Source organism: Pongo pygmaeus, chromosome X (assembly GCF_028885625.2).
Source record: "Pongo pygmaeus isolate AG05252 chromosome X, NHGRI_mPonPyg2-v2.0_pri, whole genome shotgun sequence".
NCBI classification, from domain to species: Eukaryota; Metazoa; Chordata; class Mammalia; order Primates; family Hominidae; genus Pongo; species Pongo pygmaeus.
In genome coordinates, this window is record NC_072396.2 from 160,171,438 (window position 1) to 160,197,575 (window position 26,138).

At 38.5% G+C, this 26,138-nt stretch overlaps 1 protein-coding gene across 1 annotated transcript; it reads right to left on the minus strand.

Moving 5' to 3' along the window:
- Positions 1-19,554: 19,554 nt before the first annotated feature.
- Positions 19,555-25,833, minus strand: RAB39B (RAB39B, member RAS oncogene family). The gene is made up of 2 exons (XM_054472003.2): positions 25,377-25,833; positions 19,555-22,537 (listed from the first exon to the last, which is right to left on the minus strand). Exons 1-2 carry the CDS (start codon positions 25,589-25,591, stop codon positions 22,111-22,113), a joined length of 642 nt encoding a protein of 213 aa, XP_054327978.1. The 5' UTR covers positions 25,592-25,833; the 3' UTR covers positions 19,555-22,110.
- Positions 25,834-26,138: the final 305 nt, after the last annotated feature.

Sequence of the window (26,138 nt, forward strand, 5' to 3'; positions counted from 1 at the left end):
TTACCTCCCAAAGGCCCCACCTCCTAATACCATCACCTTGGGGGTTAAGATTTTAACATAACAATTTTGGGGTGACACAAAGATTCAGACAATAACACCTTTTTAAAGTTAACATGGGTCTTTTTACATATTTGTAAAGTTTACTTGTACATATACTAGCATGTTCCAAGAACAACTTATATTTCTAGAAACACCATAAAATCCCTGTGGAAGGAATACAGATCTGCAAACAATTGAGAAGTTCATTGAAAAGCTAACAAAATTTCCTTGATTGAATTTTTCTTTCGTAATTTTAAATTCTCATATTTTAGAATTTGAGGTTTGTAAACATCTTGAGATATTGTATGTGCTCATTTTCCCCAAACTTTGTTATGGTAAGTATATATTGGTATGAAATGTTCCTGTTAATGTTAGAACAGGAATGGTTTGCTCTGAAGATCTTCATTTTGTCTTTGAAAGTATAAATATGGATTTTTACGTAATTACAAAGACTATGAAGAAAAAAAACTCTTTCGAGATATGAATTACAGGCCAAAAATTAAGGTAATTATTTAACAGATATTTAAAAGCACCCATTATGTGTCAGGAACTGTGTTAGGCTCTGTTAATTAAATGAAACATATTTAAGTCTTACCTCTGCCAGATAATTTCTGTTAGAGTGGTTTACATTTTCAGAATAACATAACCATCCTGATTTGACATATTTTGAAGTTTAATATTAGTATAGCGTACTAGGAGAGGATATGGGCAAAAGATTGACTACAGAACTTGATGCTGAGAAATGTGTTAGAAATGCAACTTAAATTGAACTGCTTTTCATTATAAAATGGATGTTCAGTTAAGAAAATTTAGACAACAGGAAAACAAGATGTTCTATTTGCAGTCCCCTTTGATATTTCTGTGTATTCTGTTTCTTTTTCTGTGCATAGGTTTTTTGAAAACATAGCTGAAATGATTTTGTCTTAATCCTGCTTTCTTCACTTAGCATGAAATTTGTGGGTTGTTTTTAAAACTTTTTCTCTATTGTAAGTAAAGAACAGTTTATGTTTACATAAGACTTTTTCTTATATTTAGGGTTTTTTCTGAGACTAGATTACCAATGGAATTACGAAGTCAATGATCATACCATTTCATTACCTGGGGTTGACTGAAAGTATTGTTTAGTTAGAACTTGTTTGACACAGAGGCTGTGAGGCTGATGAGTTTTCGAACAGGTATGTTGAGAATTGAATGAAGAATCAACAGGCAAAAACTTAAGAAATTGTTTTTGTTCTCACCTTAAAAGCCCAGAATCATAGGTGTTTCTTTGCAGGTTTTACAATTTAAAACACACAAGCCAAATTGGTGTTTTCTTTTTTCCAGCTGTTATTAATGTAACGTTTTTCTAAATTCATGTTTTTCCTGTACTTCAATTGTGCTTTCCATCATCCCCTGCTCCCCCTACCCATCCTCTTCAATATAAAGACACTGACATCTGTAGGGAGAAGCACCTTATTCAAGGCCATACAGCGGCTAGTTGCACAGCCAGAATGACAGCCACATTTCCTTGCTTCTGGGAAAATTTACCCCTCTATACCATGATGCCTTGCTCCTTTACTTAGTAACAGCTAAGTTTGGGAAAAATGTTAAGGTCCATTTTTTAATGAATGAACGCTCTGCCTTTATATATTTGCTATTCACAGCCTTAAACTTCAGTGATGTCTTTAAAGATCTTAAACCATTTTTTGAAGGTTTGCCTTCATTGGTTCTAATCCCATACTCTTGTGATAGTCATGGCTATGACAATTTGGTGCCAATGTGGGATGGGGTTGCCTCTGAAGACACTCCTGAGTGCAAGGGCAGCACCCATCACAGCTGGTGTTGGGTTCAACTACACAAACTCCCATGACATGGAAAGGCCTCCTGTTACCAGTTTGCTCTGAAGGACATTGGAGAGGCAAGACAGCATGCCAGAGGGTGGCTTTAGGCAGAGTTCTATGGGAATTATCTTGGCAGTCCCCACAGACTGCACAAAAGGACATAGGAGTCACCTTGGCTTTAGAAGCCATGAGGGACCACCCTCTTAACAGTTCCCTGTGCATGTAGCATCCTTGGTTTCTGGCTAGGGACAAAGCCCAGGAACAAGTTGTACACTGTGCTCTTGGAGCCCAAGCTGTGACTCTTAGGAGGTGTTTACATTCATTTGCAGCCCTCCTAGCTTGGACACAGGATACTTCGCTGAGCGTTTTACCAGAAGCAGTCTCTTGTCACACAGCTGGTGGTCTACCTTCATCAGGTTTCCAGGGGAACCAAGCTAGAAAGCTATCCAACGTCAGTGCCAAATCTTAAAAGAGAAAGGGATTTGAAACACCTCACTCATAACCTGTTGAATCTTGCATAATCATGGCCCAGTTTTTGTCATTGGCCTGCTTCCCTTTTCAGTTCCTTTTGTAAGGCCTCTTAGCTAATAACTGCGGAAAATGTAGTAATATTGTCTTCAGTAAATTTTAAGGGTCAGATGGAAACATTTCTGTCTGGGTTAGGTGAAAGAATCAGCCAGGAGGTCCAAGTAGTTAATCTCCAAAGTTCCTTAATAAGTGGATCTGAAAACATTTTTCTCAACTCAAAACCAAGTGATGTTATAAATTTAGTGAACCTATGAAGTCATTGCAGAGTGCAAGCTTTTAAGGCTTGTAGCCCAAACTAGGCAATAACTAAAATTTTCATTTTCACACTTTTTATTTTGAAATTTTGTAACTATGACCAGTGTGATCGTCAGGCCTGCTAATTAACCATATTTCCTATATATTCATACTCTTTTCTGTACTCAGGGAGAACTGCTTGTATGACCAGTTGTGAGAAGGTACCAGTTTGAGATTGGAAGTGTCCAAGGCTGGAGAAATTGATTCACGTATTATGTGCACACAGTTGCTTTTCTTGTTTGGTTAGGAGAAGATGGCCCAGGATCTCATCTGCACATGAAAATTCATATGGATTATGCCCTAAAGTTTAACTAGAGAATATACTTGTGTTTGTGTTCCTCTCTTGTCTGATGTCAGATTTAGCTGTAGTCACGTCAGAAAGGATAGACCTGGTGTGCACGGTATTTTTGAGCAGTTTCTTTATAAAGGATCATGCCTCTTGATTATGGTTTTCAAATAATTTTATGTGTTAGTTGATTGTGTGACAACTCTATTTGCCTTCTGTGGATATTTGATATACAGGTAGGCAATGACCAAATAGGATTTTTTTCCAGATTTTCCAAGTACACCCATCTTAGACTGAATCAGTTTATTTTCCCTAGATCAAAGCTGTGGATTCTAGAGTAAAAGTAAAAAATTTAAAGGTAAAAGGTCAGTGGATAACAATCTCTTGCATTTGTCTATTTTTGCTTGTATTACCTGTGCTTTTAGAGTCATATCCCAGAAAATCATTGCCCAGATGAATGTTATCAACCTTTTTCCCTATGTTTTCTTCCAGTAGTTTTTACAGGTTCAGGCCTTATGATTAAGTCTAATCCATTTTGAGTTGATTATCATATATGGAATGAGATAGGGGTCCAATATCATTCTTCTGTATGTGAATATCCAGTTCCCCAAGCATCATTAATTGAAGAGCGTTTCCTTTCCCCATTTTGTGTTCTTGGCATCTTTATTGAAAATGAGTTAGCTGTAGTGTGTAGATTTACTTCTGGGCTCTCTATTCTGTTCTATTGCTCTATGTGTCTGTTTTACACCAGTACCATGATGTTTTGATTACTGTAGCTTTGTAGTTGATTTTGAAATCAGAAAGTGTGATTTTATGAGTTTTAGGATTGTTTTCTATTTCTGTGCAAAATGTCATTGGAATTTTGATAGGGATTGTATTGATTCTGTGGATTGCTTTGGGAAGTATGAACAGTTTGACAGTTTTTATTATTATTATTATTATTATACTTTAAGTTTTAGGGTACATGTGCACAATGTGCAGGTTAGTTACATATGTATACATGTGCCATGCTGGTGTGCTGCACCCATTAACTCGCCATTTAGCATTGGGTATATCTCCTAATGTTATCCCTCCCCCCTCCCCCCACCCCACAACAGTCCCCAGAGTGTGATGTTGCCCTTCCTGTGTCCATGTGTTCTCATTGTTCAATTCCCATCTATGAGTGAGAACATGCGGTGTTTGGTTTTTTGTCCTTGCGATAGTTTACTGAGAATGATGATTTCCAATTTCATCCATGTCCCTACAAAGGACATGAACTCATCTTTTTTTATGGCTGCATAGTATTCCATGGTGTATATGTGCCACATTTTCTGAATCCAGTCTATCATTGTTGGACATTTGGGTTGGTTCCAAGTCTTTGCTATTGTGAATAGTGCCGCAATAAACATACGTGTGCATGTGTCTTTATAGCAGCATGATTTATAGTCCTTTGGGTATACAATTATTCAGTCCATGCACATGGGGTATCTATCCATTTATTTGTGTCTTCTTCAATTTCTTTCATTGGTATTTTACAGTTTTCAGTGTATAGACTTTTACTTTCTTGGTTCAATTTATTTCCAAGTACTTTTTGGCTATTGTAAATGTGATTGTTTTCTTGATATCTTTTTCAGATAGTTCATTGTTAGCATATAGAAATAGTACTGATTTTTGTATGTTGACTTTGTATCCTGCAACTTTCCTGAACTTATTTATTGGTTCTAACAGTTTTTGGTGGGATCTTTACAGTTTCAATATGTAAGATCATGTCATCTGTAAACAGAGACAGTTTAACTTCTTCCTTTCTGATTTGGATGCCTTTTATTTCTTTTACTTTACTAATTGCTTTATCTAGCACGTCTGCCACATTGTTTGTGTCTTCTCTGATTTCTTTCATCAGTGTTTTGTAGTTCTCCTTGTAGAGATCTTTCACTCCCTTGGTTAAATGTATTCCTAGGTATTTAAATTTTCATTGGTGTTAGATTTTTAACTAATTTTCAACTTTACTATAGCAACTGGTTGCAATACCAGAGTAAAATGGCAATGCTGGCTTTTTGTGTGTGTGTGTGTGTCACACTGAGACACTGATACCAGTGATGCATTAAAAAGTGTGGTGCACAGACGTCACCACTGTGCGATGTATTTATGTAACAAACCTGCACATGTACCCTCTGAACCTTTAAAAAGAGAAAAAAAAATGGACTGTAGTTGCCTTTTTCTTCTCCACTTGGTCCTCAGCCACCAGATCCCAAACTGATTCTGCAAGAAATCCAGGTAATTAGCAACTATAGGGAAATCTGATTACTCATACTAATGACCAAGGAAAGGATCATTACCCTGGTTATCTGAGAGATGACCATGGTCTAGGACTTTCTCTTTTAACTTTTCTGGCTAGAGTTTGTGCAGGTCAGATGATAGGGGAAGAAGGTCCAGAGAAAATAAATTTTATCCTAGGGAAGGAGTGGACAAGTCCCAAAACAAAGATGACTCTGGAAGACAAAAGGCAAGCAGAATGGGAATCTGGCCCTGAAAATAGAGGCAGGAAAGCTGGAAACTAAGGACTGATCCCCTTCCCTTCTTCTCTGGTCCCTACCACACCCTCCTCCTTATGTATCCAATGGCCCATCTCTCTACCCCAGCCCCTAACCTCCACCTGTCCCATTTCTCCTTGGTGAAAAGTTAGTTACATCAGGAACTTCTGAAAGTTGATGGGGCCCAAATTGGTTCTGGGAGAAATCTAGTAACCGTAGGGAAAACGGATTACTGATACTAATGACCAAGGAAAGGATCATTTAAAAAGCTGATAATAAGAATACACCTTCAAAGAGTTTTCTTTTAAAGGGGGAGGAATATGATCAGAGTACTGGGCAGCTCAAACTTTTCATGCGTGACTACATATGTGATGAGACAAAATTATTTAGATTATTACTGAATAATGGCAAATAGATATCAGTATTTTAGTACTTAAAAGCGGCAGGGTATACTGAAATACTGAACACTGCTTATGGCAATTATCAACCATATTAAATATTATAAACATGATTTAATATGACTTTTATTAACCTGCCCCCTTCAGGGAAGTCTCCTTCCAACCCCAGAAAATATTTCTACAGAATTATAATTAGTATATGTAAAGTATTTCAGAGCAACATACATTTTAGGAAATGTTTTCAAAACTTCAAATGAGATGGCAATTGGATATTTTGGAAAATCAAGCAATCTTTGGGTCTTCTATTAAAGTGTAAATATTTGTTGCGAGCTTTCATTCTGCTGTGGGTTCCAAAGTGCCAGGGCACCTGAGAATTTGTGGTAGAAATTCAAGTTGCTGTTTTCTTAAGGTAATTTTTCTTTTTCCTTTCATATATTTATTTGCATTGGTAAAGACTACCATTTATGACAAAGATGAAACCTTCGTGAACATGTATCTGATGAATAACATTACGTGAAAATGTATAAAGTGTTAGAAATGCAAGGAAAATGGACAGAAACATTAATAGGAGTCCTAATATACTAATTGCAGTCATTTACAGGTTAATTAGGCAAGACTGCTAGTAATGCTAATTTAATAAATGTTGGCACCTACAAACCCAATTCTCAAAAATCATTTACAAAAAGTGAGCACATATTAAGCTAATGAAGAAAATGTTAAATTTCCAAAAGTGCAAATCATCTGGGCCACATTTTCTGACCGTAATGCAGATAAAATTGGAATGAATAATGGTTTAAATGAGAAAAATATGAAACATTTCAAAATTAAGCACTATGTTTAAGAACTTTTAGGTCAAAATTATAATTACAAAATTATTTAGAATTTGATGCAACGAGAACACTAATAAGCTTGAGAACAGGGGATTCAGATTAAAATACAAGCCTTTGTTGCTAAACTCAAAAGAATAAAAAACAAATCAAGTGACCAACAGTAACTTTTGCTTCCTTCATCATTAAAAGTAAAGATAATCTGTCTCTTAGGATAATACTATGTGTCTCCTGTCTTAACTCTGTCAGTATTTATGTGAATCCTTCCAATAGCTTGGCATTCTTTCCTTTGGTGATCTTGTCTCCCCACTCCTTAGTCACTTATTCCCATGGTCACACCTGAGACCTTGTCATTACCAACCACTGCCGCTCCTTCCTAATTTCAGCCTCAAGCCATTCTGCTCCCTGACCACCACCTCCTACCTTTTCAGGTTTTCACTGCCCTGCACATCCTTACTTCTCTTCTTTTGTGTTTCATTCTTTGTACATGTTGTCAATGTTCTTGTCATCCAGCTTTGCTATACTGACTTAGCTGAGTCACTGTCTTGGTTCAGACCAACTCTGCCAATTCCCAGGCAGCTTAATGTAACTAAAAAAAGGTCACCACTGCAAGTCTCAAGAGGGCAGTGATGCTGTGCAGTGATCCATTCATTCCCCTTGCAAGACAGTTTCATACCCTCTCTCCTGGTCTCAAACCCTGACACTCCCTGTCTGGTTGTTGCTCACAGCTGATGTTCCTGCTTTCTAGTTGGCCAAGAAGACTGAAGTAACGACAGGACTCTCCATGCACTCCACCCCACATCTACCCACCATCTGCCCATATTCATAAGCCTTTGCTTCATCCTCCTCATCTCAGCCCCCAGTCTTGCCCTAACCAAAGCATTGTAAACATTTCCAGGGCAATGTATGGTATATTTGTAACATTGCCTGGCTCAGCCTCCAGTTAGAGGAGTTCTGGCCTAGGCAGTGCACATGCTATTTCCTAAGTACCAATGACCTTTTCTGTTGAGTGCTCTGGCCACAAAATTGTATTGATTTTAAGTGATACACCCCAAACCTATTTTTCCCTTAGGCCTTGTTACTGTTAGTATATTAATTTGCTAGAGCTGCTGTTACAAAGTATGATAAACATCTCATAGTTCTGGAGAATTGAAGTCCAAGGTCAAGTGTTGGCAGAGCCATGCTCCCTCTGAAGGCTCTGTGGAAAGATTTGTTCCAAGCCTCTCTCCTAGCTTCTAGTAGTTCTTGGCTTGTGGTAGCAGAACTCCAATTTTCACCTGGCGTTTTTCCTGTGCGCACATTTCCCCTTTTTATAAAGACACCAGTCATTGGATTGGGGCCCACCTTACTCCAGTATGACCTCATCTTAACTAATTACATCTACAATTTGACCGCTACCCCCACCCCCAATAGGATCACATTTACAGGTACTGAGGGCAAGGACTTTGACATCTTTGGAGGACACAATTCAACTTACAACAGCTGCTGTGCAATTTTGCAGAATTTTAAAGTTTTAGGAGCACATGCATTGCATTATAGTACACAGCAGAACACTCTGTACTTTACTTTTTGTTTCCATTGATAAAGTGTCCCTGCAATCTTAAAGAGAAGAAAGGTTCTCCCCTGCAACTTGTCTCTCTCCTGAATCCTCCATCTTTCTCCACTGAATCTTTCTTATCTTAAAAAAAAACAACAAAAAACAAAAAAAACTCTCTTGGCCCCTCAAGCTGTCATCCTTACTTGTCTTCACAGAAAATTGCTTGGAAGTATTCTGTACTCACTTTCCTTTTTTTCTCTCCTGTTCTCTTCTAACCAGGTTTTTCTATGCTATATTCCACAGAAACTGCTCTTGTCAGGGTCTCCAGACATGCACATTGCAAGATCCAATGGTCAGTCTTCATCTTCATCTTATTAGATCTATCAGCAGCATTTGACACAGTTGATTGCTCTCTCCTTTTAACTCTGCCTCTTTGGTTTCTAGTATATTTGCCTGGTTTTCCTCCCACCTCCCCGCCTGCCCCTTCTCAGTTTCTATCTTCTATGACCTCTAAATTCTAGTGTTCCCTAAGGCTTACTCCTCAGACCTCTTTTCTGTGTATTTGAGGAACTCATCCAATCTCATGTCAATGATTGTCCTCCCTGCACTGATAATGCCCAGATTTTTATCTCCAGCTTGGACCTGTAAACCTCAGAATTTTAGACTCACATATCCTACTGCCTACTTGACATCTCCATATGTGAAACTTAATAGGCATCTCAAACTGAATGTGTTGAAAACTAAACTGATTCTTCCTCCTTCCTCTCCTCACCTCAAATCCCACCCATGCTCTTATACATCATATTCAGTTCATCAGCAATTCCTGACTAAATTCATGGTTTATCCAAAATTTGACCACCTCTCATCGCCTCTTCAGCTACCATCCTGGTCCAAGTCACCAACATCTCTCATGTGGATCATTGCAACAGCCTCCTGATTTGGCTCCCTGGTTCCACAGTCGCTCCTCTTCAGACCATTCTCTACAAGAAGCCAGAGGAATTCTGGTACAAGTAAGTCAGATCAAGTGTCTCTTGTGCTTAAAACTTTTCAGTGACTTCTATCTGATTCAGAGCAAAGCCAGAGTCCTTACAATGATGTACAAGCCCTACCTGATCTCGGTCCCACACCCCCTCTCTAAATTAATCTATGTGAGTCAGCCCCTACCCCCCACCCCCAACCCCGCTCTCTCTCTCTCTTTCTTCATTTACCCCCTTTTCATTCTTCCCTGGCTCATTCTGCTCTAGCACACCAGTTCCTTTGCTGTTCTCGAAACATACTCGTTTTGCTCCTGCCACAGGACTTTTCTACTTGTTACTCTCTTTTCCTGGAAGGTACAGATATCTACATGGTTTACTCCTTAACACTTTCAGATCTTCACTCAAATATAACTTCAAATATAAGCTTCATTACTACCCCACTCCCTCACACAAATGCGTATCATTATCCTTCTTCCTCGCTTTGTTTTCCCTTTAGTGCTTAACTCTAGGGTAATTATATGCCATGGTTTGCCAGGGACAGTCTGGTTTTTTTTTGTTGCTCACAACTATTAATTATTTTTAGCTCCTCTTTCTACTTTCAGTAGAAGCCCAGCTTGGATGATAAACTATGTGGTTAGTCTCCTCATCACTATTTTACATGCTATATATTTATATTACTCGTTGTCTGTGTCCCTACCCTAGAACTTAAGTTGTATAAGGGCAAAAATTTTTGTTCTAATCTTCACCTGTCCCTAGTACCTACAACAGTGCTTTGCATACAGTGAGGATTCATATATTGCATGCATGAATGAAACATTGTTTAAAAATCTGTTCTTTTGCCAGGCACAGTGGCTCACGCCTGTAATCCCAGCACTTTGGGAGGCCGAGGCGGGCGGATCACGAGGTCAGGAGTTCGAGACCAGCCTGGCCAACATGGTGAAACTCTGTCTCTACTAAAAATACAAAATTAGCTGGGTGTGGTGGCGTGTGCCTGTAATCCCAGCTACTCAGGAGGCTGAGGCAGGAGAACTGCTTGAACCGGGACCCGGGAGGCAGAGATTGCGGTGAGCCGAGATCACACCATTGCACTCCGGCCTGGGCAACAAGAGTGAAACTCTGTCTCAAAAAAAAAGAAAAAGAAAAAGAAAAAAAATCTGTTCTTTTTTTTTTTTCTTTGGAGACAGAGTCTTCCTCTGTCACCTAGGCTGGAGTGCAGTGGTGCAGTTTTGGCTCACTGCAACCTCCATCTCCCGGGCTTAAGTGATCCTCCTGCCTCAGCCTCCCAAGTAGCTGGGACCATAGGCATGTGCCACCACGGCCAGGTAATTTTTGTATATTTTGTAGAGATATGGGTTTCATCATGTTGCTCAGGCTGGTCTTGAACTCCTGAGCTCAGGCAATCTGTCCACCTCAGCCTCGTAAAGTGCTGGGATTATAGGTGTGAACCACCACGCCTGGCAAAATCTGTTCTTTTATGATAAAATATGCTCAAATGTTTAAAAATAAGTCTGGCCCCTTTAAGAAGAGTTTATGAGGACAGATGTCTTCGAAATTGCTATTGGTGTTAAAAAACATATTTGTGAAATTGCTGTTGGAAACTTGTGGAGATTTAAAGTGCAGAAGTTCAATAATTGGTCTGAGATGTGATGCTTCATTGATACTACATTATGTCCCAAGGAAAAGGTGAGACTTCTTAAAAATCAAAATTAATTATTTCCATTGTGGTTTGTCAGTGCCTCTTTGAAATCAGATTTATTTTCAGGTTTCAGCTCTATTACCTCCCTAATTAAGAATAAGATTCTACCTTCAAGGAACTTGTGTTTTTATAAGAAAATCAAATGTATAGTAGATGCAATTATAAAAAAATGTGATATCTGCTTTAATAGAGAAATATGTATTTGTATTCCATGTACAATCTCCACAAAGCAGAGACCTTTTGATATTACTTAAATCAGGTGGATAAATTTTCTAAGAAGGTGATGCTTGAATATTATAGTTTGAATACCAATTTGCTTAAAAGGTTAGAAAGGGAAAAGCATTTGATGGCATAGGGAGTGCTATATATATATAAATATAGCTGTGAAAGAAAATTGCATTTTTAGTGAATAGCAAGAAGTATACGTGTCTCTTCTGTGGCCTGTGTACTGTGATTTGTTTTTGGACAAATCTAGATTTGTTTGTCTTTGTATTATTGAGTTTTGAGAGTTCTTCAGATAATCTAGACATATAAATCTTTTATCAGATATTGCAGGTTCTTTCTCCAGGTCAGTGGCCTGACTTTTCATTTTCTTAACTGTCATTTGAAAAGCAAAAAGTTTCCAATTTTGATGAAATCACATTATCAGTTTTAAAAACTTTTTAAGTTTTCATCCTATCTAAATTTGTAGAAGTTTACTTTTAGCACTGCATGTTCTCACTCATAAGTAGGAGTTGAACAGTGAGAACACATGGATACAGGGAGGGGAACAACACACACCAGGGCCTGTGGGGTGGGGGCAGGGGAGGGAGAGCATCAGGGCAAATAGCTAATGCATGCAGGGCTTAAAACCCAGGTGATAGGTGCAGCAAACTACCATGGCACAAGTATACCTGTGTAAAAAACCTGCACATTCTGCACATATATTTTGGAACTTAAAATAAAAATTAAAAAAAGTTTTAGCCTTCATATTTAGGTGTGTGATCTACTTTTAGTTTATTTTTGTGTATGGTGTGAAGTAAGGGTTCAGGTTCATTTATTTGCATATGTATGTCCAATTCTTTCAACACTATTTGTTAAAAATATTACCCTTTCCCCATTAAATTATTAAATACCTTGGCACCTTTGTAAAAATACATTGAGTAAAATTTGATTTGTGGATAGGATGGAGGAAGCACACTTCATCTGTCTCCCCTGCTGAGTACAGCTATAAAACCTAGGCAGAATGCATGGAACAGCTAGTTAAAGACACAGAAAATAAAATACCAGTAGGCTATCAGGAAAGAACAACTGAATTCAGAGTACCAATGAACCCACAGTGAGTTTACCATTTTTTCCTCTAGTTTTCCTGCCGCATGGCCCCTGACACTGCACGGCAGAGCAGGATAGCTAAAGCCCAAGATTTCTGCCTAGAGCACCCAAAAGGGAATTTCCAGGGAAGCGGAAAGTGCTGGAGATGGAGGATAAGGAGAGGGAGGAGCTCTGAAAAGCAACCGCATAGCTGCACGAGCTTGGATGTGTTCCTAATTAGTATATCAAAGACTAAGAAGTGAACAAAAGGATAGACCACTGCAGGTTGGAACATGTGACTTGAATTTACTCAGGTTGATTGCCTGCTAAAGCAAAAAATCAAAATCCTCCATAGGATTTAAACAAGACCCAGAATCTCATAATATTCAAAATATTCAGAGTACAATAAAAAATTAGTTGGCATATGAAGAACCAGGAAAATATTCATTCACACAAAAAAGGACAAAGTATGACTTTATGTAGATAACATTAAAAATCAATAAATTAGAATGCAGAGGAAGTAAAATTGATAAAACCAAGTGCTGGTTATTTGAAAATACCGATAAAAATAAGTAATAAAAAGAGAAAACACACAAGACTACAAATGAGAGAGAGGTTTCTATCCACCATTACAGAAATTTTTAAATTATGCTAAGTACAACTGTATGCCAATGCATTTGAAAATCTACATGAAATAGATAATTTTCAAGGAAAACACAAATTACCAAAATTTACTCATGAGGATGTATGCAGTGTTTTTGTTTGTGTTTTTGTTTGTAGAGACAGGGTCTCACTGTGTTGCCCAGGCTGGTCTCGCACTCCCAGCCTCAAGCTATCCTCCTGCCTTGGCTTCCCAAAGTGCTGAGATTACAGGTTTGAGCCACCACGCCCAGCCAGATGTATGTGTTAATCTAGATTGGCTATGACATGCTGTGGTAGTCATTCCCAGTCCTGGTGGCTACATGTCCATTATAGGTCAAGGATTGCTCTGCTCCGTGTTTACTTTACTCCTGAATCCAAGCTAATAGAAAAGCCGCTAGCTGGGACATTGCCAGTCACATGGCCAAACCTACATCATGAGAGGGAAATATAATCCTGTTTCAGGGAAGGGCAATGAACATATATGAAAACGGTCAATATTATGAAAACGGTCAATATTATGGTTGAAAACTGAATCTAACCATAACCATGAAATAAATGGAAAGGATTGTCAAAGATCTATACCCCTTTCCACACACACACACAAAAGGAATGCTGGACCAAAAAGCTCTTATGAGTGAATTCTATCAAATCTTCAAGAAACAGACCACCCCACGTTATTTAAAATATTCTAGTGTATAGAAGAAGATAGATTTCTAATAATTTCATCATTCCTGAGGCCAGCATAACCATGATATCAAAACCTGACAGAAAGCACAAAAGATCACCATTTTCCAATGTGTTATTCACTGAAATGTCTGTTAAGATGCTTCAGAAAGTGAGTTATTTTGTCATATAAGTTGAGGAGATGCTGTATAAAATTACCTCCCAATGGAGAGTCCCAATATACCATAATATTCAGTAGTCCTACAGAATACTATTTTGCTTTATTTAATCCACAATTTTCTGAATTTGTTTGACTGTAGGTGGCCCCCAACACACACCTAGATTCTTTGTAATCCCCATGGAATACATTTCTGGAAATGGTATTATGAACCAATCTGAAACATGAATTTAAATGTAAAGATCCTAAATAAAATGTTAGTAAATTAAATTAAGCAGTATTTAAAAAATACACTATGAACAAGTAGAGTTTATTCCAAGAATGTAAATAAATATGGTTTAACATAAACAGATTTACTAATATAATTAATTACATTCACAGGTTAAGGGAAGAAAACCATTTGATTTCCTCAACGGGTACCAGAAAGACATTTGAAAAAGTCAAAATGCATTCTTTCTAAAAGCACTTGGTAAAATAATAATGCAGTGAAAAGTTCCATAGCCTATTAAAGGTAATTTAAGGTCAAAATGCTAGAAGCATGTAACAGCAGGAAAAAGACAAAGGTGCCCACCAGCACTGCAGTTATTTACCATTTTACTCTAAGATCTAGCCAGTGTAAAAAGACAATAAAAAGAAATGAAGTATAAATATTAAAAGGAAGAGAGAACATTATCATTACTTGTAGATTATAATGTCTGCCTGGAAAGCAGAAGAGATCAACTGAAAAACTATTTGAGGTAATAAGAGAGTTTAGTAAGGTGTCTGGCTACAAGATATAAACCAATCCACAGATTTCCTACATGCTAGCAACAATCAACTAGAACATATAATGAGAAAAAGAGTCATTCCAATGATAGCAGAAGTTATAAATTAGGAATAAGCAGACAATGGCTAAACTTATAAGAGAACTATAAGAAGTTACTGATGGACATAAACTTAAGGATTAAAATAATTGACATATTCTTGAGCAAATATTCTAAAGACACTTGTTCCTGCCATATATCAGTGTCAGTAAATTAATGCAACTTCAATCAAAATCCCAATATTACCTTAGGGGAAACTTGACACATCTTCAGGTTCTAATATACTGCATGAGAATAACAAAGACAATTTTGAAGTGACAAAAGATAATAAAAACATATTACAGAGTTACTATAACTAAAACAATGTAGGCAAGAATAGAAAACTAGATTAATGAACTAAAAAAGCTAAGTCCAAAACCAGACCCATGTATATATGACAATTTCATATTTGAAAAGGGTAGAATTTCCAGTTGTTAAAGGAACAATGGAATATTCTCCAGATGGTGGAGGGACAAATAGCTAGTCATTTGGGAAAAATAGTTCTTATCCCTATCTCCACTTCCTATACCTAAGTCAATTCCTAAGGGAACCCCAAATCCATTATAAGAAATCATAGGAAAACCGTTTTCTAGTTTTTGAGTGGGGAAGGCCTATCTCAACCTAACATCATTGCCAAAAAACATTAAGACAACATACTGTACAAGAAAGATAACATAAGTTACATGGCACAAAAATAAAAAGATACAAAATGTTATCCAATGGAAATTAAGTCTTCCTCACAGCTTGTCTTCCAGGCATCAGTTCCCCGATTCTGAGACAAAGACTGTTTCCAGTTTATTGTAGACAACAGATTTAATCACCTATATATGAGAGACTTCTGTATTAACCACCAGAAAGCTTAAGAAATCAGAAAAACCTAAAAAAACTTGCAACATATGTGATGAATAAAAAACTAATTTACATATATAAGGAGATCATGCTAATAAATAGGACTGCTTCAACTGCAAGCCACAGAAAACCAGTAACCAAGATCTGCACATTAAAAAATATTGATCTAATCAATTATATCAAAATTTTAAATGTATATTTTCTTTGATTCATAAATTCTACTTCTAGGATTTTGACTTGAGGACATAATTAGTCAAATATACAAAGATATATATGCATCATAGAATTGCTTTATAACAGCAAAATTTGCACATAACCTGAGGATTGATTGAATAACTTGTATATCCATACAGTGGAATACTGTTGTATCAGGAGACTTTCAGCTATAGGTGGAAAAAAACTGCACAAACTAAAATGGGATTTATTACTCATGTAACAAGGAATCTTAATATAGGGTGACTCCAGGGTAATTAAATCTGTAGTTCAATGACATTATCAAGGACCCAGTTTTCTTCTGTCTTTGCTCTGTCATCTTTAGTATGTCAACTAACTCTTGATCTCTTGATCACATTTAGCAAATATGTACGGGTACTGATAAACTGTAAAGATATAATGATTAGCAAAAACAGACATAGTTTCTATCCTTGTGTATTTGCAGGGAATATACAACGTGAAAAAGGTAATGGCATAGTATGTGTTACATGATACCCTTTATGAAAAAGATTCATTTCGGGGCAAACATATTATGGTATGTAACCTTTTCTGAGTAAGATTGTTATGTGATGTTCACCAAATGCCAGAGCCTGTGCTAAGTACTTTATATGGATTATCTCATTTCATCCTCACAACTCTATGAATTAATACTATTATTATCCAATTTTATATATGTGTAAACTGGGACTCAGAGAGATTGAATCACACATAACTGGGAGTCAGAATTTCAACTCATGTCTGTTTTATTCCAAAGTCCATACTCTTAACCACTATGTTAAACAACCTTTTGAAAATGGAAATAAAAATATGTAGAAAGAAATAGACCAAGCTTTTAACAGTCATTTTCTTCAGGAACTTATGGTTCTCATAGGAGAGGGTGAGCAACCAGAACTTATAATCAGAACTCTAGAGGCTGTATAAAATTTGGTAATGCTTCAAGATAGGGACATGTGTGTATTTTACTGATGTGAAGTAAGAATCAAGGTCATTGGATTAAAGTAGAGCAAGAAAACAATCATTCATTCAAGTATGTGTAGATTATTCAAGTACCTAACTTGCTACAAGTTAGAGAAATACTGGTGAACAAGATGAGTAAGATTCCTGCTTTTGTAGACCTCACAGTTGGAGAGGTAGACCCAGGCCAGATCGTGCAGGGCCTTGTAGCTATGTTAAGAAATGTAGCGTTTATTTGGATTTTCTTCTAAATGTGACAATAAACCATCAGTGGGTTTTAATCAGAGGAATTACTTGATCTGACTTATGTTGTAAAAAGATCACTCTTGCTGTTATGTTGAGAATGTATCATGGGAATGGGAACAAGGAGTAGGGAGGCTAGTTAGGAAGATAATGAAGTAGTTCAGGTAAGAGTTGATAGTGGCCTGGACAAACGTGGTATCAATGGAGATGGAGAAAAATGGCAGACATACACACACACACACACACACACACACACACACACATATGTTTATTTATATATTTATTTATTTATCTGAGACAGGGTCTTGCTCTGTCACCCAGGCTGGAGTGCAGCGGTGTGATTACAGCTCACTGAAGTGGTCCTCCCACCTCACCCTCCCTTGTAGCTCGGACTACAGGCATGTGCTACCATGCTGGGCTATTTTTTTTTTTTAGTAGAGATGGGGTCTCACTGTGTTGCCCAGGGTCAGACACATATTTTGAAGTTAGAGTTGACAGTGCTAGATGATGGATTTGATATGAGAAGTGAGGGGAGGTGAGGAATTAAGAATATCTCCCAATTTCTGTGAATGGTGGTGCCATTTATAGAGCTGAGGAAGACCGGGGTTGTTGGAGCACATTTTGATAGACATTGATTTTAGTATCGGACATGTTGAGTTTGAGAAATTTATGGCTTTGTTTAGTAGGCAAGTTGGCTGTATTGGTATAACGTTCAGAAAAGTGAGCTAGAGTTACTGATTTTGGAATCAGCAATGGAAAGATGGTAACTGAAGTCACGAGAGTAGGTAAGATTGCCTAGGGAGAGGACAGGATAGAGAGAAGAAAGAGAGAAGAGAATTGGTCCTCTGACAGAACTGAGAACACCAAGTTCCTGAGAGGCTTAATATAGGCAGCAATCATTCCACCAACACTATGCCGGAAAAGGCCACTCATGACTTCCTGTTCTCTCAAATCCTGCAGATTCATTTTAGTATTTATCTGTCTGAATCGACTGCTGCATTTTGATACTACTGTTCACGCCATCCTATAAAACTGTACTCTCCAGGATTTCATTGTCTCCTTGTAAGTTTCCTTTCCCTTTTCTGTGTGCCCTACACTTTATTGTTACCCAGGGAAGACTAAAGAGTAAGACTCTAGGTTGAGCTGTCAGCAATGACTTTTGGAGCCACGTCTTCCCTAGGATGAGGAAACTGCTTCCAACTCTTGGAAGCTGCTGGCTCCAGAACTTGATGAAGGTGAGCGAGCAATCCATGCAGATATCTCAGGAAAAAGAATTCCAGACAGAGGGAAAAGCAAATACAAAGTCCCTGAGGTGGGAATGTGCTTAGTGTGTTTGAAGAACCGGAAAGGAACCCATGTAACTGGAGTAAAATAAAGAGGGTTAGCAGTAGGAAATGAGGTTACAGAGGTGATCAGATGGAGATGGAATTTATTTCCAAGGGTTCTTCTGCAGGCCATTGGAAGGACTTTGGGTTTTAAGCTGAGTAAAATGTATAACCACTGGAGAATTATGAGTAGACGATTGCTTATAACTAATGTTTTATCAGGCTCCTAGCTGCTCTGTGGAGAATAAACTGCAAGCATGGCAGTGGTGGGGAAGGGGAGACAACAAGAGTGGCAGCAGGGAGACCAGCTGTCACAATAACTCAGAAAAATGATAGTGGACAGCACCAGTGTGTTAGCATTGAGAATGGTGAAAAGCTGTCATATTCTGGTTATACTTTTAAGGTAGAGCCAGCATAATTTCCTGATAGATCAGATGTGGACTATGAAAGAAAGGAGTCAAGGATGATACCAAGATTTTTGGCAAAGGTAGATGAAAGGACAAAGTTGCCATTTACGGAGGAGGGGAAGACTATGAGAGGGACATATTTGGGGAGGAAGATTAGGAGCCTGATTTGGGACATATTAAATTTGTGATGCCTGATAGACATTCAAGTGGGGATGTCAGGTAAACAGTTGGTTATAAGGGTCTGGAGTCCATGGGAAATAAGTTGAAGATAAAAATTCAGGACTCATTGACTTATAGATTTAATTTATAGCCATGGGACTGAATGAAGCCACCAAGAGAATTAACATAAATGAAGAAAAAATGATCAAGCCCTGGGGAGCATTTTAAGGAGAAGGAGATGTTACATTGTTGCTTTTTTCCTTTCTTCTTTCCTTCTTCTCCCCTTCCCTCCCTTCCATTCCCTCTTAACTATAAAAGTGATAAAGAACTTAGGCTACCTGTCTACTTATGCCCAGACTCAGAATCCATTATCTTTCCTTTTTTTTTTTACCATCCCCCACCCACATGTGTACTATCAATCCTGGGAAATGTGCTGAACTATTGTGTTCTTATGTTGGTGCCACACTGTAAGTGATCCTGGCATAAAAAGCATGCCGTAGTAGGATTTGAAAAAGCTAAGGCAACTTAGCCTGGAAAAAAGAAGACTTTCCAGGGAACATAATAGTTGTAATCAACTACTTGGCAACAGAATTAAGACTCTTGATTAAAAATCACCATGATTGAAGATTTAGGCTTGACAGAACCAACTTTTCTCAAAGTGGCATAGGCTCACCAGGAAGTATTGAGGTCCCAGTGACTTTTGATATGATGGTCAGATAACTTTCAAAAATTATATTCTCTTTCTGGCTTTAAGATAATGGTGAATACGATTGTGTATGGTATATGTCACATCTTATTGATATCCTTGGTAGTAGTTGCTACACTGTAGTAACAGATTCTGGAAATAGCTATAACACACACTTGGAATCTCACAGTCACATAATCAATCATTTTACTAAATACAAGCATATTTTCATTCACATACAGCTAAATAAAGCAGTTTTCACATTTCATTACAGTGCACAACAAAGTGAGGAAAAGTATACAGTACATTTTATTCTGAAATATGAGACAATCTAATCCAACATGCAGTTGTGGTCTTTGTTACAAGTTAGTTTATCTTTTCTTTACCTATGTAGTAAAATAGCTTCTAAAGCTTTATCCTTAGTATTATATTAACACCTGATTTTTTTCACACTTATTTTCTAAAACCCACTTATTGCAGTGACAACGGTACTGAATTCTACTAAAATGATTTTTAAATTTTCTAGAACTTATTTAAGCAATTAAGCTCAGCCACCTCTGCTGGATTTATGCTGAATATTTTTAAACCTGCCAGAAAATGCCAGGAGTGGGAATAGTGTACATATAATAAATTTTAGTGAAGAAAATTGTAGGGAAGTTTTGTTTCTTTCCTTTTTTGAACTGACAGAATCCACTCAACTCTCATTTACCCACTGGATAATCTTGCTTTCAGAATCTTCTAAACATAATTAAGTATAGCAGTTGATGAAATTTTGTGTTAATCAAATTTGCCATGTTTTATTTGTCTTTTACAACCATGAAGGTGGCAATTTAATTACCCCACCTAAGCCAGCTCTTGTGAAATGAATATAGAGAAGATGATCAGTTCACTTGTAGTTAATGCTGTGAATTGATCCAAAGTGGTTTGCTCATCCAACTTGGGGCACAGGTGGCAGAATAGTCTTCCATAATTTTCATGATTTGGCTTCTTTATTCTGGCTGAAACAAATTCCCAAACTTTCAGATTCAGTCACATTCATACTGAAGTTCAATATTATATCTCAAAGCGATTTGCCATTCTTAGGCCTTCCTATCACAATGGATATGAGAAACCTGACTCTAGTCAGAATAGTTTTTTTTTTTAATTGTGAAAAGTATGGCTTTTGCCTAGCTGAACTGGCTACAATCCAAAAAGTAATTTAAAGCATCACCGCTCTTCAAGAAAATAATGGAAACTTCAAGCCAGCCATTCCAATTTGCTGATGCAGTTAGCTGTTTGTTCACCTGAGAATTAAGGGCTGACTGTCTTGGGTAGACAGGAACTCAGTGTACGTATATGGCAGACAGGTGGCCAAGGTCATTTTGGGGTGGATATTTTATCCCTATCCCACTCCCCATTGCTGTATGTGGTTCCTTTCAATAAAAATCCACTGTGTCTCAGTGATAAGAACACTTATAGCCCACACAGTTCTAATGTCTTTTTAGTTGTGCAATTATTCACTTGTTTAAAGCCCTCTTGTCAATAATACCTGAATGGGCTTTACCTTTGATTCCTTCCCATGTTCCCTCAGGATTATAGCTGAGTTGTAATCAATAAGGAAAACATATCCTAACATGTAGAGAACATTTATTTACAGTCATATCTCTTCCCAAGTAAGCAAATTCATAATCATTTATTCATCTGACAGCAGTATGATGCAGTGAAAAGAGCTAGGAGTCACGAGTCCTTGATCTTGGCCAATTGATTCTCATGGCTCTTAGTAAACTAAGTAAAATGGGGCAAAAACCTCGTAGGCCTGTTATGATGATCAAATAAGTAGCTCAAGTAACTGTAAGCTGTTGTAAGGGTTACAGTGCCTCCTGTTCAGCAGGAGAGAGTGTTTGCCTCAGGGCTCTTTTCAGAGGCAGTCCCTGTGTTGTCACTGTCAGGTGCCTGAAGAAACAAGTAGACTGTTTACTTCCAAATTGCAGGTGCCAAGGCAGTGAAACCCCACGCGTGGTCAAAGGAAAAAGGGGGTATGGCATTTGGGTTATAGTGTCTCTTTCCTAGTTATAGGGTAATTTGCATGGGACAATTTGTTTCATACAGCTGGTAATTCTATCACAAGGGTGTTCATTTTCTGAAATGTGCTAATAACTGTGTAGATCGCCTTCCTTTTCATATTCACATCATTTTTACTTGAACACCAGACCTTTTGGTCTGTGTTCCTCATTTTACAGAAAGCTGTTAAAAGCTAATTGGTACCTTTTAACCAAACCCAGCAAACACCTTTGGTGCAGGGTATTCTCACGGAATAAGTAGAGCTCATAATCTTTGTTTAGTTATGCTAATTGTCCCCAATGTGATACTTTTTTCCCCTTTATGTATCTCTTTATGTTCATGGCCTATAAGTGAGCTCAAATACCAAGGAATAGTTGTCCTGTCTGTAGGTATGTTTTCCTGGGACTTAGCTTCCTAAACCCCAGGCCCTTAACATGTGGTCCACAAAGGGCTTATGGAGCAGCCACTGCCTAGCATGGGCCACAAAACAGTGCCTGGCCTGGCCCACATCAGCAATTCAGTCCCTTGGTCACAGCACTCAGGCACCCCCATCCACCCGCACACGAGTCTGTCAGAGTCCCCCTGAGAGGGAGGCTCACTTGGTATCCAAATGGAGGTTGAGTTCTCATCAGTTACACAAAGATTCTATTTATTTCTCTTACTTTTCAGTTCAAGTAGGAGAGCATGTTTTGGAAATAAAAGAACTGATTAGCACAAACATCTCCTCTCTGATTTGACAACCTCTTCTGAAGAGTGAACCACATTTGGTACAAATCCACTCTTCACCCCTTCCCAGCCCTCCTGGATTGTAATCTCCCCCCTTTTAACCAGCTCATATATGTCTCTTGTCAGGTCTGTGAAGGCTTTCTCCACATTAATGGCATCTCGGGCTGACGTTTCAATGTACTTCATGCCGTATGCAGCAGCCAGTTTCTCGGCCTCGTGGCGAGTCACTTGCCTCTGTGTATCCAGGTCACACTTGTGACCCACCAGAACAAATACAATTTGGTAGGGCTGAACGTGTACTTTGGTCTCTTCTAACCACTCATGGACATTCTGGAAGGACCTGCGGTTGGTAATGTCAAATAAGAGAAGACCACCTACTGAGTTCCTGTAGTAGGCGCGAGTGATGGATCTAAAACACAAGAAAGAAGTAAAGAATAAAGGCCGTGCCCAAACTTCTGCATGTCAATGAACTCAGTATATTCAAGTGTTCCTGGTTATTGACACAGTCCTTTAATAAAAATGATTTTCTTTTTTTAAAAAAAAAAACAAAGGAATACAAATGGCATTCCATAATACTACTAATATGTGAGTTTCCAATTGGGCAAAACTTTGAGATGGGCATCTTCTAGAAATGAATGTTCATGAACTTTTAGGCATTTTCCATGGATTCAGCACTGGAGAGTGACCCTGGGACATAACTTAGTTCTATTTCTTGCCTTCAGGTAAAATTACAACTAACTCTCCCACCCCCCAAATCTGAATAACTGACAGAGACTTCCTTTTCTGCAAAATAGGATACCTAAGTCACAGTGTTACCATGAGGCAAAATGAAACAATGGATATTAAAAGTGTTCTGTGACGTGGAGAGTTCATTACAAATGCTAGCAGTTGAAACAGGATTTTTAAAACATAGAAATGAATTTATGATAGTTAACAAAATATTTAAAGTAGGTATCTTGCTACTCCATTTTTTCCATTTATCATTACCATGTTTTTCTCTTTCCATTATTATTATTATTGTTTATTATTATTATTATTAGCTAACAGGGATCCTCAATCTCTTCTGTGAGGAGAAACACAATTTTATTTTTTATTTTCAAGGCCTGTGGGAATGGGAAAAAGAGAGATAGCGAAGGGTTCAGGCAAAGTGCCTCTCAGCCCTATTTCCTGACACATTTCAGAAAGGCCAACTCAGGAGCCATCAGAAGAAACTTCACATGTTTTAACTTCTTGACTTGAGGAGCCTCATTATAAATATACATTATGGCACTTTGCTTACAGTGTATTAAAGTTTATTACAGGGTATAGACCTATTTGTCTCTGCAATCACTTGCTTTAGACTACTGTGATTTTTTTATCTATGTCTATTTTTAGGTTTTCTGTCTCCTCAGATAAAGAAGATAGACAATGAAGGACTCAATAGCTTAGAGAAAATGGCCCAATGTTAACAGAACAAGCATTGTCCAGGGACCTACAGTCCAAGCTAGATGATGGTAAAAGTAAAACTTACAAATGACTTTAAGTCTCCAAAATCAGGCAAATCCGCCCTGGGGACTGAAAGCATTTCTTGTCTCTTAGGTTTGAAGATTCATGGAGAATGGTAGATTTACCAGAAAATTTAGACATGAACAAACAAAGGTTTTGATTTGTGAGAAGCTTGATTCAAGAAATCAACAAGCAAGCTGTAGATCACTGTCAAAACTCTGGAATATATTATTACATTAATTGTTTGTGAGTACTTAGCAAAGAAAGTGACAAAGGCCTTCTAAGCATGGACATAAGGCTACATAAACCTTAAATTCTTCCATACATTAAAAAATCTTAAATAATGTGAAAAGACAAATGATAAACTAGGAATATATCTTACAACATACATGACAGGAAAGGGTTAATATTCTTAATCTATAAAGTACTCTTACAAGTCCATATTGCCCAATAAATAATAAGCAGTGGATATGAACAGGCTGTTCATATAGAAAGAAATTCCAACAAACACATAAAAGATACTTTTCTTTGCTTAGGAGAAATGCAATCGCAAGTTCAAAGTGAACCTGTACAAGGATATTTTCCACAGTGTTGTTTGTGGAAGTGGGGAGCTGGAGGCAACTTAAGTTTGTAATTATTTCTTCTCCTTACCCCTCTTCAATTACCCAACCAGTATCTTCTATGCTTAGTTAGTTTTCAATAGATAAATGAGTAAATGATCATAAAGTTGGGCTATTGAGTTTTCTTGATCTGGTTCCTGCTGCTCTACTTTAGTTCAAATTGTTCTCTGCAAAGTTTTCTGTGTACACTCTGCTCCCTCTCACTTCTGTCTTTATTCATACTGTTTCCTATCCCTGGGCGTTTCCTGTCTTTGCTTGAGCAGTCATACTCATCCGGTCTCATATTCTCCAGTTAACCTTCCTCCTCTGTGTTCATACATATAATTACAAATAATACATGCTACAATAGAAAAGCAAAGGGTTCTGAGTGAAAGTAAACATATTCATTGATTATTCAATGAATTCATTGATTGAAATTTAGCATGTTCATTTTGTGCCAAGTGTTACAGTAGGGAGTGGGCATACAAATATGAGCAAGACACACTTTTGTAATTGCTGATTATCTATTTCCCTCAACTATGTTAGCACAGAAGTTCCAAGAGTGAAGGGGCTTTGTCTGTTTAGATTACATGGCATCCCCGTGTGTGAGTTTCCTCACACTGTTCTCCCAGAAAGAAGCCCAGAGTCTGGCACATCGTAGATGATCACTGAATGTGTGCTGGTTGCAAGAAGGAATCAATCGTATCTATTTCCTTTATGTTAGAACATATGTTAGCATATATATGTGCACACACACAGATATGGAAATAAAACATGATACACATGTATTTATGTATCTAAATCTCTGTCAGTTATGTTAGGATGACCTGGGAACGTTTTTGAAAGTAACGTAGGGACTGAGATTGATGAATTACAGATACAGAGATCAATTCCAGCTAGTTTATTAGCCACCAAGGGGCAGGTTGGTGGAGTTGCGGTGCAAGCAATATGTGTTATTTACCGGCCTTCCCTGCCAGGGCGCTTCTTTCCTTGCACTGAACTCCGGGTTAGCCGAATAGCCGAAGGTGGGCTTCGGCAGAATCCCCAAGACCCTTGGTGTTGCCCTCCTGGACCGCACCTAGGACCAGGAAGTCCTCTCTCCCCAGAGGCGGTGCAAACCCCGAAGACCCTCCCACTGCTTGCGGGCCCGGACTGCGCTCCCACCTGAACCTCTCTTGACCCGCGGTATCCCAGATCTGGAGCTTGATGCGTTTTCCTGGCTCGATCTCCACCAAGCGGGAGAAAAAATCCACCCCCACGGTGGGGTCAGAAACCTGGGCAAATCGACCCTCGGTGAAGCGGCGGATGAGGCAGGACTTGCCCACTGTGGAATCCCCGATGACAATGAGCCGGAACTGGTACAGCCAGATGGCCTCCATGGCCGCGGCTCTGCAGGTCTCCTTGGCCCGGACCGGGGACGGCGGGAGGGGGCGCCCCGCCGACGCCTCAGAGAGCGCGGCTCGGCAGGATCTAGCTCAGCCGCGAGCGCATCGCTGGCCTGGGAGCCCGAAACTGGGTAGGCCCAGGCGCCGGGAGAGCGGAGGGATGGATGCTGCGCTCGCAAAGGTGATGAAATGGCAGCAGCATCAGCACCACGCACTCTGACTCATCACTGACAACCGGGTTACTGTAATCCCCCGCGTAGACGCGACGCCTGGGCCGCCGCACTGTCTGTAAGAGGAGCGCACACAAAATGGCTGCAAAATTAGCGCGTTCCCTCCCTTTCTAACTACCCCACTCACCCTCTGTTAATTAAAACTGTTCTCTGTCGTTCAAACTGCAAATGTCATACCTTTTCATTGAAACTAGCAAAGCAATACAAAACTGCGCAAAAAAGGGAAGGTACATAATTATATATTATTCTACAAGTGTTTCCATGCTCACATAAACACACAAATATTATATGTTTGTATTCCTATATGCATT